The sequence below is a fragment of the Oncorhynchus mykiss genome, chromosome 17, assembly GCF_013265735.2.
Source record: "Oncorhynchus mykiss isolate Arlee chromosome 17, USDA_OmykA_1.1, whole genome shotgun sequence".
NCBI classification, from domain to species: Eukaryota; Metazoa; Chordata; class Actinopteri; order Salmoniformes; family Salmonidae; genus Oncorhynchus; species Oncorhynchus mykiss.
The window spans coordinates 40,154,538-40,167,784 of record NC_048581.1 but is presented as its reverse complement, the minus strand read 5'-3'; the positions used below and the strand labels follow the sequence as shown (position 1 = coordinate 40,167,784).

Here is a 13,247-nt window from a genome sequence, read left to right as displayed (position 1 = left end):
ACCTGTTCACTGGATGTGCTACCTTGTCCCAGACCTGCTGTTTTCAACTCTCTAGAGACAGCAGGTGCGGTAGAGATACTATGAGTGATCGGCTATGAAAAGCCAACTAACATGTACTCCTGAGGTGCTGACCTGTTGCACCCTTGACAACCACGGTGAGTATTATTATTTGACCCTGCTGGTCACCTATTGACATTTTAACATTTTGGCCATGTTCTGTTGTTATAATCTCCACCGGGCCCAGCCAGAAGAGGACTGGCCACCCCTCATTCTCTCTAGGTTTCTTACTAGGTTCCTGCATTTGTAAGAAGTTTTTCCGAGCCACCTTGCTTCTACACCTGCATTGCTTGCTGTTTGGAGTTTTAGGCTGGGTTTCTGTACAGCACTTTGTGACATCAGCTGATGTAAGAAGAGCTTTATAAATCAATTTGATTTAAATTTGATTGATTAGTGCAAAAATGGTAAATGCAGATATTCCGGAGTCATTCTTATAGCTTGGGGGTAGAAGCTGTTCAGGTTTCTGTTGGTTCCAGTCTTGGTGCATCGGTACCGCTTGTCGAGCGGTAGCAGAGAGAACAGTATATGACTTGGGTGGCTGGAGTCTAGGGCTTTCCTCTGACACCGCCTGGTATAGAGGTCCTGGATGGCAGGAAGCTCGGCCCAGTGATGTACTGGACAGGACACATTACCCTATGTAGAGCCTTGAGGTTGGATACCAAACAGTTGCCATACCAAGAGGTGATGAAGGCAGTCAAGATGATCTCAATGGTGCAGCTGTAGAACTTCTTGAGGATCTGAGGGCCCATGCCAAATCTTTTCAGCCTCCTGAGGGGGAAGAGGCGTTGTCGTGCCCTCTTCACGACTGTGTTGATAGGTGTGAACCATTTTAGTTCCTTAGTGATGTGGACACCGATGAACTTGAAGCTCTTGACCTGTTCCAAAACAGCCCCGTCGATGTGGTTATCCCCTTGCGAGGATAACAAAAATAGAGCTCTTTGGCCACGCACACCAGTAGTGGGTTTTGTGTCAAAAGAAAGATCCATATGCAGAAAAGAACTGGTAACAATTTAAGAACCGGTAAGAATTTTATGTTACTATGTAACAGTAATAACTGTAATAACTGTAATAAATGTAGTAACACCATAGTAATTACATAAGTGTTACTATATAATTACTTGGTAAAAATGTTGTAGCATTATCAGTTATTACACAATTAAACACGGATTACACATCCACTTGCTGAAGGTTATCCCCATATGTAATTACTGATGTTATTACACATTTCTTGTTCCACTATGTAACTAATGTTTTGTAATTCCATGTTTGAAAGTCACCTTTGACTGACCATGTTAATAACGGCAACCAAAATCTGACCTTGTTACATGTAAACTACAAGGTGCCACTACCATCGAATCCGCATGTAATGCAATGGCTACCGATCATTTTCAATTTGTTTATTTCTTTGTTATGATCTGGCTCAATGGTTATACTGAATCAGGTGTAATGTAAGAACAATGTAGTTAAATTGGATATACTTGTATTTGTAAAGTGAAACCCAGTAGGGTATAACCTTTATAATTACAATATAGTTACAATGTAACAACCACAGCAGACAATAGGCTAACCAGAAGACAGTACTTAACAACCAACTCTGTAATTACAATGTTGTTACAAAATCAATGCTATTTCACTATTTTGAGACTTCAATTACATTTTTGCACATTACAAACCATTATAAACACAACAAATTAAGAGACCAAACTGGCATGTGGCTTCCATTTTGGCTGCAGAAGAGAGTGTAAGAGGTGTGAGGTCAGTGTGACAATTTCCTGGTGACAAGTCCAGCACTCTTCTGGCTTCTTATTTTCTTATTTTGAATGTGCAAACGTACAATGTCACAAAATGTTTCATGAGATTCTTTTGGGTTTTTGGAGATTTGAGAGTTCACAGGAAATTACGTCACAATGACCTCTCACACTCTCCTCTGCAGCCAAAATGGAAGCCACATGCTATTTCCACTGAGTTTCTAAACCCAGAGGCACATCGCAAGACTTCCGGGAACACTTGCGAAACAAACCAAGCAGACCAGGCTGGGGTTTGGGGTTTGAGAAGTCAATGAGAGAAGTGAAAAATTATTCCTTAGTTGCTCATTTTCTTGACATCTTAAGCACAACCTAGATTTGAGCCAATGTCTTAAGTAGTTGAACATGTTATTACTCCAACCTTGAGAAAGTGACAAACTGACACGTTTTCATTTTTGTAAAAAATAACTTTATATCAAGTGCCTTTGACAAGGTGAAAAACCTAACAATGTGCCCTAATTTGCTCCAGGGCCACCGTACAACTATGGGTGACCCTGTTAAACAACACATTTCACTGTACCTATCCGGTGTATGTGCCAATAAAACTTGTTCTTGATTTGACGGCCTCCACATGAGCAGTTCGGTGTGAGACGGCCGTTAGACCCGATGATGACGTGTTTCTGCACATGAGCTTAGCTAGCCAACATCGCCATGACATCACCAATAAGTGTGATTGGGGATTTGTACTGGATAAGAAATGTCTGCCTATCTTCATTTAGCTATTTCTGTCTCTTAATTTGTTGTGCTTATAAAGGTTTTTAATGTGCAAAAGTGCAACTTAAGTCTCAAAATAGTGAAATAACATTGGTAACTAAATGTTTTATACCTTTCATGGCAATTTTGTAACATTTATTGACAGAGTTGGAAAACGTGTTGACATTGCGCCAGTGCTTAGCTACATTAGTGTAAAATTGGGAAATGCTAGCTAGCTTTACCAACCTGTGTTAGTACGTTTTACTATCTAGTTAGTACATTTTACAAATAGTTATTGCTTGTTTGAAATGGGGAATTATATTTGAATGGTTTGAAAATGATATAAATTTTCTCTTGTCCCTTTATTTCTCCTGGTTAGCCTATTGTCTACAAAGGTTGTTACATTGTAAGCACCAAGTAATTAAACATGCCATTTCACTTTATATTAATTTGCTTGCTCCTGGGTAAGTAAGTACATTATAAATACATGTATAGGGAATGATCAACATTGACAGAATGGTTACTTTGAGGAAAATGGGGAGGGTCATGTTTTTTCAATTTCAGCCAAACAGGAGGGCATAGTATTTTAAAATCTAGTCCAGGAGAGGTTCATGTAATTTGTAATTGATGACATTTTAGTATTTCTCAATGTTTAGAATTATTTGCCTATTAGACTATACAGTGCCTTGCAAAATAATTCATCCACCTTGGTTTTTTACCTATTTTGTTGCATAACAACCTGTAATTTACATGGATTTTTATTTGGATTTCATGTAATGGACATACACAAAATAGTTCAAGTTGGTGAAGGGAAATTTAAAAAATAACTTGTTTAAAATGTTTAAAAAAATCTAAACAGAAAAGCAGTGTGTGCATATGTATTCATCCCCTTTGCTATGAAGCCCCTAAACAAGATCTGGTGCAACCAATTACCTTCACATAGTTAAATAAAGTCCACCTGTGTGCAATCTAACTAAGTGTCACATGATCTGTCACATGATCTCAGTATATTTACACCTGTTCTGAAAGGAACCAGTGTTTGCAAAACCACTAAGCAAGGGGCACCACCAAGCAAGCGGCACCATGAAGACCAAGTAGCTCTCCAAATAGACCAGGGATAAAGTTGTGGAGAAGTACAGGGTTGGGTTATAAAAAAATATCAGAAACTTTGAACATCGCACGGAGCACCATTAAATCCATTATTAAAAAATTGCATGCTCACCCAAAACTTGAAACATCTGTGGCATTGTGCAAAACTGCACATTTTAGAGTGGCCTTTATTGTCCCCAGCACAAGGTGCACATGTGTAATAATCATGCTGTTTAATCAGTTTTGTGATATGCCACACCTGTCAAGTGGATAGATTATCTTGACAAAGGATCAAATGCTTACTAACAGGGATGTAAACAAATTTGTGCACAAAATTTTAGATAAATAAGCTTCTTGTGCGTAAGGAACATTTCTGGGATCTTTTACTTAAACTCATGAAACATGTGACCAGCACTTTACATGTTGTGTTTACATTCTTGTTCAGTGTAATACTCGGTTGCTTTTAAACGAGCCATCAATACAACTTGAAATCACATTTCATGGGATCAAAACTAAGGTCAAACCCATAGAGAGAAGATTGGCGCTGACATGAGTTGACATGTTTGCAATAAAATGGGGTCTACTGGGATATGTAAGTGCACCTCCTCTCTTTGGCAGTGCAGAATGAGAATCATGCATTGAGGTCATTCATGAGAAATCAATGTGATGTACTGTATTATGACAAACACATGTCAAACAGTCAAACCCAATCATATTGTAGCTGCCACTGCTCAGTGACACCTTGTTCGGTGCTAAGTGAATAGCACTAAAAATGGTTGTGCTGACAATAGATGCTAGGAAACATTGTCACTTTTTTAAAACTGTTCACCTCTTAACCATCCAGTTTGTTATTGTAAAAGGAAAGTTCTTAATGGGCTACGTAGCCGAGCAAAGGTTATGTTAATATATATGTAAATAAACATACAGTGCCTTCAGAAAGTATTCATACCCCTTGTCCTATTCCACATTTTGTTGTGTTACAGCTTGAATTCAAAATGTATTAAATGTATTATTTTTCTCTCACCCACCGACAGACAATACCTCATAATGACAAAGTGAAAGCATGCTTTAGGAAATTTTAGCAAATTTACTGAAAATTAAATACGGAAATATCTAATTTACATAAATATTCACACCCGAGTCAATACATGTTAGAATCACCTTTGGCAGTGATTACAGCTGTGAGTCTTTATGGGTAAGTCTTTAAGAGCTTTGCACACCTCTGATGTACAATATTTGCACTTTATTATTTTCAAAATTCTTCAAGCTCTGTCAAGTTGGTTTTTGACCATTGCTAGACAGCTATTTTCAAGTCGTGACATAGATTTTAAATCTGATTTAATTCAAAATTGTAACTAGGGCACTCAGAAACATTCAATGTCATCTTGGTAAGCAACTGAAAGGTGAATTTGTCTCCCAGTGTCTTTTGGAGAGCAGACTGAACCAGGTTTTCCTCTAGGATTTTGCATGTGCTTGGCTCTATTCCATTCATTTTTATCCCAAAACAAAATCACTAGTTTTGCCGATGACAAGCATACCCTTGACATGATGCAGCCTCCACCATGCTTGAAAATATGGAGAGTGGTACTCACTAATGTTGTGTTGTGTTGTATTTGCCCCAAATATAACGCTTGATTTCAGGACATAAAGTTTGTTTCTTGTATACTTTAGTGCCTTATTGAAAACAGGGTGCATGTTTTGGAATAGCTTCCTTCTTTTCACTCTGTCATATAGGTTAGTATTGTGGAGTAACTACAATGTTTTTGATCCATCTCTTATCACAGTCATTAAACTCTGTAACTGTTTTAAAGTCACCATTGGCCTCATGGTGAAATCCCTGAGCGGTTTCCTTCCTCTTCGGCAACTGAGTTAGGAAGGATGCCTGTATCTTAGTAGTGACTGGGTGTATTGATACACCATCCAAAGTGTAATTAATAACTTCACCATGCTCAAAGGGATATTCATTGTCTGCTTTGTTTTACCCATCTACCAATAGGTGCCCTTCTTTGTGAGGCATTGGAAAACCTCACTGGTCTTTGTGGTTGAATCTGTGTTTTAAATGTAATGCTCGACTGAGGGACCTTACAGATGTGTGGGATACAGAACTGTATGTGTGGGGTACAGAGATGAGGTAGTCATTCAAAAATCAGTCCATGCAATTTATTATGTGACTTGTTAAGTAAATGTGTACTTCTGAACTTATTTAGGCTTGCCATAGTAAAGGGGTTGAATACTTATTGACTTAAGACATTTCAGCCTTTCATTTATATTTAATTTGTAAAAAAAAAAAAAAACACTTTGACATTATAGGGTATTGTGGTTAGGCCAGTGACACGAAATTGTCATTTAATACATGTTTTATTCAGCCTGTAACTCAACAAAATGTGGAAAAAGTCAAGAGGTGTACATACTTTCTGAAGGCACTGTAGTTAGGGTGAAACAGCACATGAAGACATTAACAAAGGAGCATAGGCTTTAGATCATCAGTCTAATACAGTCTAGCATGCAATCCACCCCCAAATTCAACCCCCCAAACCCATGAGTAACACAGACACAGTGAGGCTGCTGCCTACATACAGACTTGAAATCATTTGCCACTTTAATAAATGGATCACTAGTCACTTTAATAATGCCACTTTAATAATGTTTACATATCTTGTATTACTCATCTCATATGTATATACTGTCATTTATACCATCTATTGCATCTTGCCTATGCCGCTCGGTCATTGCTCATCCATATATTTATATGTATATATTCTTATTCAATTTATTTACTTAGATTTATGTGTATTAGGTAGTTGTTGTGGAATTGTTAGATGACTTATTAGATATTGCTGCACTGATTTGAAAGACACTTACAGTGTAACAGCACATGAAGGCATTGACAAAGGATCGTAACCTTTTTTAAATTTTCACCTGAAATGAAGCAAGGATATGCATAGTCTTGATACCATTTGAAGGGAAACACTTTGAAGTTTGTGGAAATGTGAAATTCATGTAGGAGAATATAACACATTAGATCTGGTAAAAGATAATACAAACAAAAAAAACATGCAGCTTTTTTTCTTTTGTTTTTTTGTTCCATCATCTTTGAAATGCAAGAGAAAGTCCATTCTTTCAGATAGGAGTCTATGTGTAATATAGCTTTTGGCCACCAGATGACAGCAGTGTGTGTGGAAAGTTTCAGACGGATCGAGGGAAGAATTACATTACCGCACAATATTTTGAATCAAGTCTGCCAGGAGTTTGCCCAAATGTGCCAAATTGGTTAATTGATACATTTTCAAGTACATAACTATAGAGAACATACAAAAATACTATGGTAATAAAAAATGTAAGCTTACACACTCCCAGGAGTGTCATACATGATGGATCATTAGCTTATACACTAACTTTCACACATCTAGATGGCCGGGCGGGGTGGTTGTGGAGCCAGAGACAGCAGTGGGGTCAAACTGTAGACCCCAGTTCCTACATTTGAACATAAGAATGGATTTTATCAAACAAAACTATGCTACATTTTATCTCTGGGATGACAAATCAGAGCAAGATTACTGAATGTAAGTACATTATTTACCTTCAGAGGTGAATGTATCAAACCAGTTGCCGTGATAAAAGTTTTTTCTCCTCAAACAATAGCATGGAATTTTTTCACTGTAATAGCTACTGTTAATTGGACACTGCAGTTAGATTAACACGAATTTAAGTTTTCTGCCCATATCAGACATGACTATGTCCCGGAATTCTAGTCACATTAGCGCACGCTAGCAACAACCGTCCCGGTTTGGGGACACTCATCCTGTAGAGGTTAGAATGCCTAGACTTTAGCTAACACAGTCTAATTACATGCAGGCAGGGATGGAAGTTAAGGATTTTGGGCACTGGCTAGTAGACTGCAATTTGTACTAATTTGGTCTAAAAAGTACTAGCCACAGGCTAGCGTGCAAGCTTAATTTCCATCCCTGCATGTAGGTGTCTCAGATTCGAACACAGGTACTTACAGTGGAACAGCACATGAAGACGATGATGAAGGAGCCAATTACTCCTCCGATGCCGACCATCCAGGTCATCCGCAGGAACAGGATCACCCCGAAGATGTTCTGGATGCATGGGAGGTACACTCCCATCAGGGTCCCCAGCGCTGGAGCCTGATTGGAGGGGAAGAGGAAGTGGACACACACTTTAGGGACATGGGGTCTTTAATGACTGGTTTATTATATGCTTTTGTAACAGATATGGATGTGTGAACCACGCGACAAGTAACCATAGCCAAGGATTTCTCAGACGAGAATTTCAGGGAAACCTGGGAATTCTGGGAAAGTTACAACCCTACACAGTCCACTAGGACTACAGCACCACCAAGAGTCAGTGAGTAATTCTTACCCCGGGTGCAATATGGCAGTCTATTAAAATCACCCTGATACTATTCTGTTTTTCCATAGAGTATTTGTATATTTTCTTTCCTCCCATGGGAATGAATGGTCTAGGAGCTGGATGGCACATTGACAGAGTTTTAAGGCCAACCCATGGACTGCAATTACTGATACTAGATGGGTGGAGAGGCTCTGTGTTGTTTGCTAGATTTATTAATGGGCAGTTTCTCCTCCTGTTTTTTGGGATGTGTTTTATGTGGTGTGTGTGTGTGTTTGTGGGGCTGTATGTGTCTATGTGTGCATGGTTGGCTAGGTGTGTGTGCTTGTGTGTGTGCATGTGTGTGTGCGTACGTGTGAGTGTGTTACAGTTGAAGTGCGCCACAGTTGACCCGCATGCATAATGGAGTCATATTCATTTCCAGCTCAAGGACAACTTGGTCCAATAAAACATAATTGTCCCAATATCCAGTGGTGATCCTAAGTGAGTGAACAGACTCTCGCTGGAAATTTCTTATGAGATTTAAAATCAAAGACTAGGGGTGCATCTCAGCACTTTTACTTGGAATGCATAACCAAAGTCTCTGGGGGGAAATAGTGAGGAAATTAGTTCAAAATGGGTGGAACACAGCTTCCTTGCAGAAAGAATCATTTATGATATGCTCTTGATAATGTAAAAATCACTGTAAATGTCAAACTTCAAAATCATACTCCATGACAATTAACCTCAATTGAGGCAATTCAATAGATATAATTACAGCACAATCTGTAATTTTAAATGGCTGTGACATCCACAGAAATATAATCACTAGAACGGAAGTCCCTTAACAAGTCAATGATGTCACAATTCTTGGACTGGTGGCTATTTAGGTTGTACCCATAGGAGTACAGCTAGGTCGAAAATATACAGGTTACGACAGCGTCGTCACAAATCTGTGACCAGCACCGTTGCTAGCTACCAGTGCCGTTGCATAGCATAGCTGGTCCTGTTGTTGCAAAGAGTTATGAGATATCAGAAACCCGTTGTCTTAATGTTTGTCATCTTCAATCTAGGAGTAAAGCAGGAAGTAGTCCCAGGAGGAAGGCCTATTCTAGTGATTCTATTTCTATGGTGACATCACTACCAGTCTGATGAATAGGCTCGATGAGGATGTGAAGAGGGCTGGCCGACAACTCTTTTAAAATAGGCTTATCTACAGACAATGTTTTTGCTGTGTCAGTCTGGTGTGTACCTGTAAGTGTTTTGAAGCAGTAATGGCTTTAAGGGAAGTCATTGTCCAATATGGAGCTGAAAGTGATGACAAAAATACCTTGAGAACACAACACGAGATGGTTGTGAGGTTTCTTGAGCATAATGTTAACTTTGATACTTTAATGCTTCTTAACTGCAATTCTGAGAGTTTTCCAGGCCTGGGGGGCACTGACTAATGCGAGAGAACATTCCTGGGGCTTGAACTGGCAGCAGCTGTTGAGTTGAGAAAGTAGACTTTTTAATGAAATCATCTACGAGAAAAAAAAGGGCATCCTGATGAATTCCTGACATTAAATGAATATTAAGCGTGCAAATTCTGGGTCTGATATAATTTGATTTGAAAAGCTGAGCTTCGGATATTAATAAGAGCCTGTTTGGAGAGTCTTAAAAAGTCGCACAAACATAATTATTTTCTCATTTTCCCGAGGAACAACAAGCCAAGTGTACACGCAGAGTTCCAATTAGAAAGCTCATCACTTGAGAAATGCTGCTGAAACTGTGCAGACAATGTTACATTGCCTGCAAACCTGAAGACTAGGTTTAGTCGAGCGGGATTGTGCAGTCTTGTGGCAGGCAGGAGACCCGGGTCTGAATCCAGTTTGTTAAATATATTATGTTGTTCTGTATCAAACCTGACCACTGAGAGTATTAGCCAAATATGTCTTCCACACCAATGTGGTAAAGTACTCTAGTAAAGTAGGCTGGAGTAATCCTGAATTATGGTTCATCTGGGCCAAATCCTTATTTTGTAACTCAAGGTAAGATTCAGCCACATATGTTTTGCGGAACCTCTTCTTCTAGTCTATTTCCCCCTGTCAATATTTTGCCCTTTAGGGGACGCCATACAGTACTCAGGGGCTGACACTTTAGCTGACCTGTTTTTGTTAATTTCCCCTCTGTTTTTTTTTATCTGACAGTTCACCTAACATCTATTCTTTGAAATCCTCTTTTACACCCGCAAGCAACACCAAAAGGATGATTTATACTGGGAATTTTGTTCACCTTTAATCAATGATCAAAACCACGCATTCTCACGTTCCATAGGGGAGTGGCGAAAACAAACATCAGTCCATCTTTGTCATCTCTCTCTCCTTATGGTAATGACTCTCACAGTTTGCCTGGGGTCTGGCTTATGCAAATGAGAGAGCTGCTGTGGCTGTGCCCTTCAGTGTGCAGTGTGCGGCAAGAATCTCAATAAAGTTGTTTTCTATTCTAAATTCAAACTCTAAAGTTCCCTAGGCCTTCCACTTATTTAGAGATGGCTGTCCGATTTTTGTGTCATGACTTTTGTCAGAATGGAATTTGCTTTTTCAAATAATTGAATGGCATCTGGGTTTTGCAATTATCATACTTAAATTTTTGCCTCCTTCAAATTTTATAGGCTACATTCCATTTCACCAATACAACATTTCCAGAAACAGCTCCAGTTTTTAGATGAATACACATTGCATGGTTAATAGTGATTTCAATATGGGGGCAGTGGTACTGTTTAAAGTTAAGTTATTATGTAATAGGTTGAATTATTATGAGCTTAATGGATTTGTTTTGACTTTTCCCCTATGCTAAATGAGTGAAAGATACACCGATAGGTAGATCCTAGAATGTTTGTTTGGTCTAAACAAAAATGTGATTAAAATATGCATGACACATGGCTGAAATATTCTCTTTTAAATCCAAATTATGCAGGAGGAATTAAGTGGATTTTTTTTTTATCAAGCGCAGAATATTAAATGATCAAATGAGAGCCAACATTTGTCATTATAAATCCACAGCTTTTTTCCAACTTTACACCACTTTCATCCATCTTTCATCCACTCTTTAACATGGCTATAATTAAGAGCATAGAATTTCCATGAACTTCCATACAAGTGGCTGGGCTATAGTCGCTTCAGGGGCGTATGTAATATACAATACACTCCAGGTGTAGTGGGCTGAAAGTTCACCTTCCATCTGTACTTTGGTGTAGAGTTGAAAAACTGCTGTGAATCGCTGTCCCTGCAGAAACATGATCAGGGGACTATAGCCGGAGTATAGGGGTCAGATTCTAATAACATTTACTGTACGTTACTAGTGACAACACTGTATCCTTCCATTTACATAGCACGCAATAGTGTGTAACAAATCACACGAGAGAGGCGCCCAAGATGAAATGTATTTTCTATAGGTACTACGATGTTGAATGATGCAGCGCTTTGCTAACTTCCTGTCTTTTGCACAACCACTCTGTTTGAGGCCGGTCAATTTAACAGAGCGCCCCTCTACAAAAAAGATCTGAAGAGTACTTGTAACTTCTGATTTCCCCAGTTGACCTTTATGTATGGTGTCCATATTAGGACAATCCTGAGACTGTCCCAACATGGACACCATATTAATGTGTCCAAACACTCTCAACCGGAGCACATCTTAAATCAGTGAAAACAATCTACAGTGTAACTGTGAATTCCATTTGATAGCTGCGTCATTATTCCCTCTAATTCCCTTTTCACACTACTGAGCTGAGCCGTGCTGAGCTGTACAGTGATGGCCTGGTTAGGCATCCACCATAGTTCCTAGAATCGCGCTGGAAAGGACCACGTGAAAAGAAAATATCCAAACCAGGGCAGTATGGGCCCTTGTCAAAAGTAGTGCACTATAAAGGGAATACGGTTCCATTTGGGAAGTCGCCTAACTACTGTATGTGTATATCAATGGGCTCTTTCTATCTACACTCTATTCTCAACAACACCATTCACACTGGGTGGACAAATACCCATACACAACAAGACCCCACAAAGGGGAAATACAGCAACAATCAAAGTGAGAGATAGCCCTCCGTAGTTGTTCTCCGTATGGCAAATTATGTCATTTTCTGCGCTTCCACACACAGTAGAGCAACACAAAAGACCCTCAGCCCTGCATCTCAGTCTACTGTCGGAGAGGTCTCGATGGCTAACAATACACAATATATCCCTGCAGAAACATACACCCAGATTGGAAAAAAGCTGTGAAAATTGCTATCTTACAAGCTTCAACACTGTTTACAACATAGGGTTGTTTGTTAACTTTCTGTCCCACATGGCACCTTATTCCCTCGATAGCGCAGCCACTTGAGTGCAGCCACCTGAGAGAATTATGTGGGGAATAGGGTGCCATTTGGGACACATGCAGGGTCTCAGTAAGATTATTATAAAGCTACGAGGCAGATAGACAGTGAGCATGTCCTGTAGCCTACACAATAATAATGAACAAGAATACACTTGTTGAGATTGGCCAAAATGCCACAAGATTGGGAAGAAAAAAACGTAGCGAAAAACAAAAAAAATAATGTGTCTACATTGAGAAGTAGCCACAGCAGATGGGACACTTGTTTCTATTGAATTACTCCGTATGGCTCTATTTTAGGGAGCTCCACTTCCATTCACATTCAATTGGCATTTCATTCTCGGACCTAGACTTCTAGAACCGGGAGAACTAGTGAGGCCCAATAGAAAATCGGCTGGTAGCTAGCAGCATGATGATTTCCCTCTGGACCGTTGGAGCTGGAACAGTCGAGAACGAAGAAAGCGGCGACTGCGTTGCCACTACGGGTTGGCGCCGCGGTGTTGAGAAGAGACAGCTGCCCCACGACCCCCTGGGATACGCAGTCAGCCCAGTGCTATCTGGCTCAGGTGTGGTGGTCCCACAGCAGGCTCCACCTCCTGCCAACACCCCCCCCCCCCCCCCTCCGCTCGTAACAGCTGCTTCAGAACCAGCTCTCTGCCACCTTGCTACCCAGGTGCCCCCATCCTCACCAACCCTTACTCAATCACCCCCTCACTCGACCCTTAGCCACCACCGCCACCTGAGACCACTCACAGGGCCCTCTTATTCTCCACATACACAAACACTGGAGTCCGATAAGGATTCTTTACAAATGCACCCTTCATGGCCTGGGGTTGTTTAGCTGTTAGGGTCGCTGAATTCAGACCACATGTGTCGGTGTGTATTCTAATCTGGCCC

General features: G+C 40.0%; 1 protein-coding gene across 3 annotated transcripts in view; it reads right to left on the bottom strand.

Moving 5' to 3' along the window:
- LOC110493888 (solute carrier family 12 member 5) overlaps positions 1-13,247 on the bottom strand; it is a 321,210-nt gene that overhangs the window by 102,051 nt on the left and 205,912 nt on the right. For all 3 annotated transcript variants that reach the window (XM_036949870.1, XM_021568451.2, XM_036949871.1), the window contains exon 4: positions 7,649-7,795. In XM_036949870.1, the coding sequence (XP_036805765.1) occupies positions 7,649-7,795 (147 nt within the window). The remainder of the gene's footprint in view (positions 1-7,648; positions 7,796-13,247) is intronic.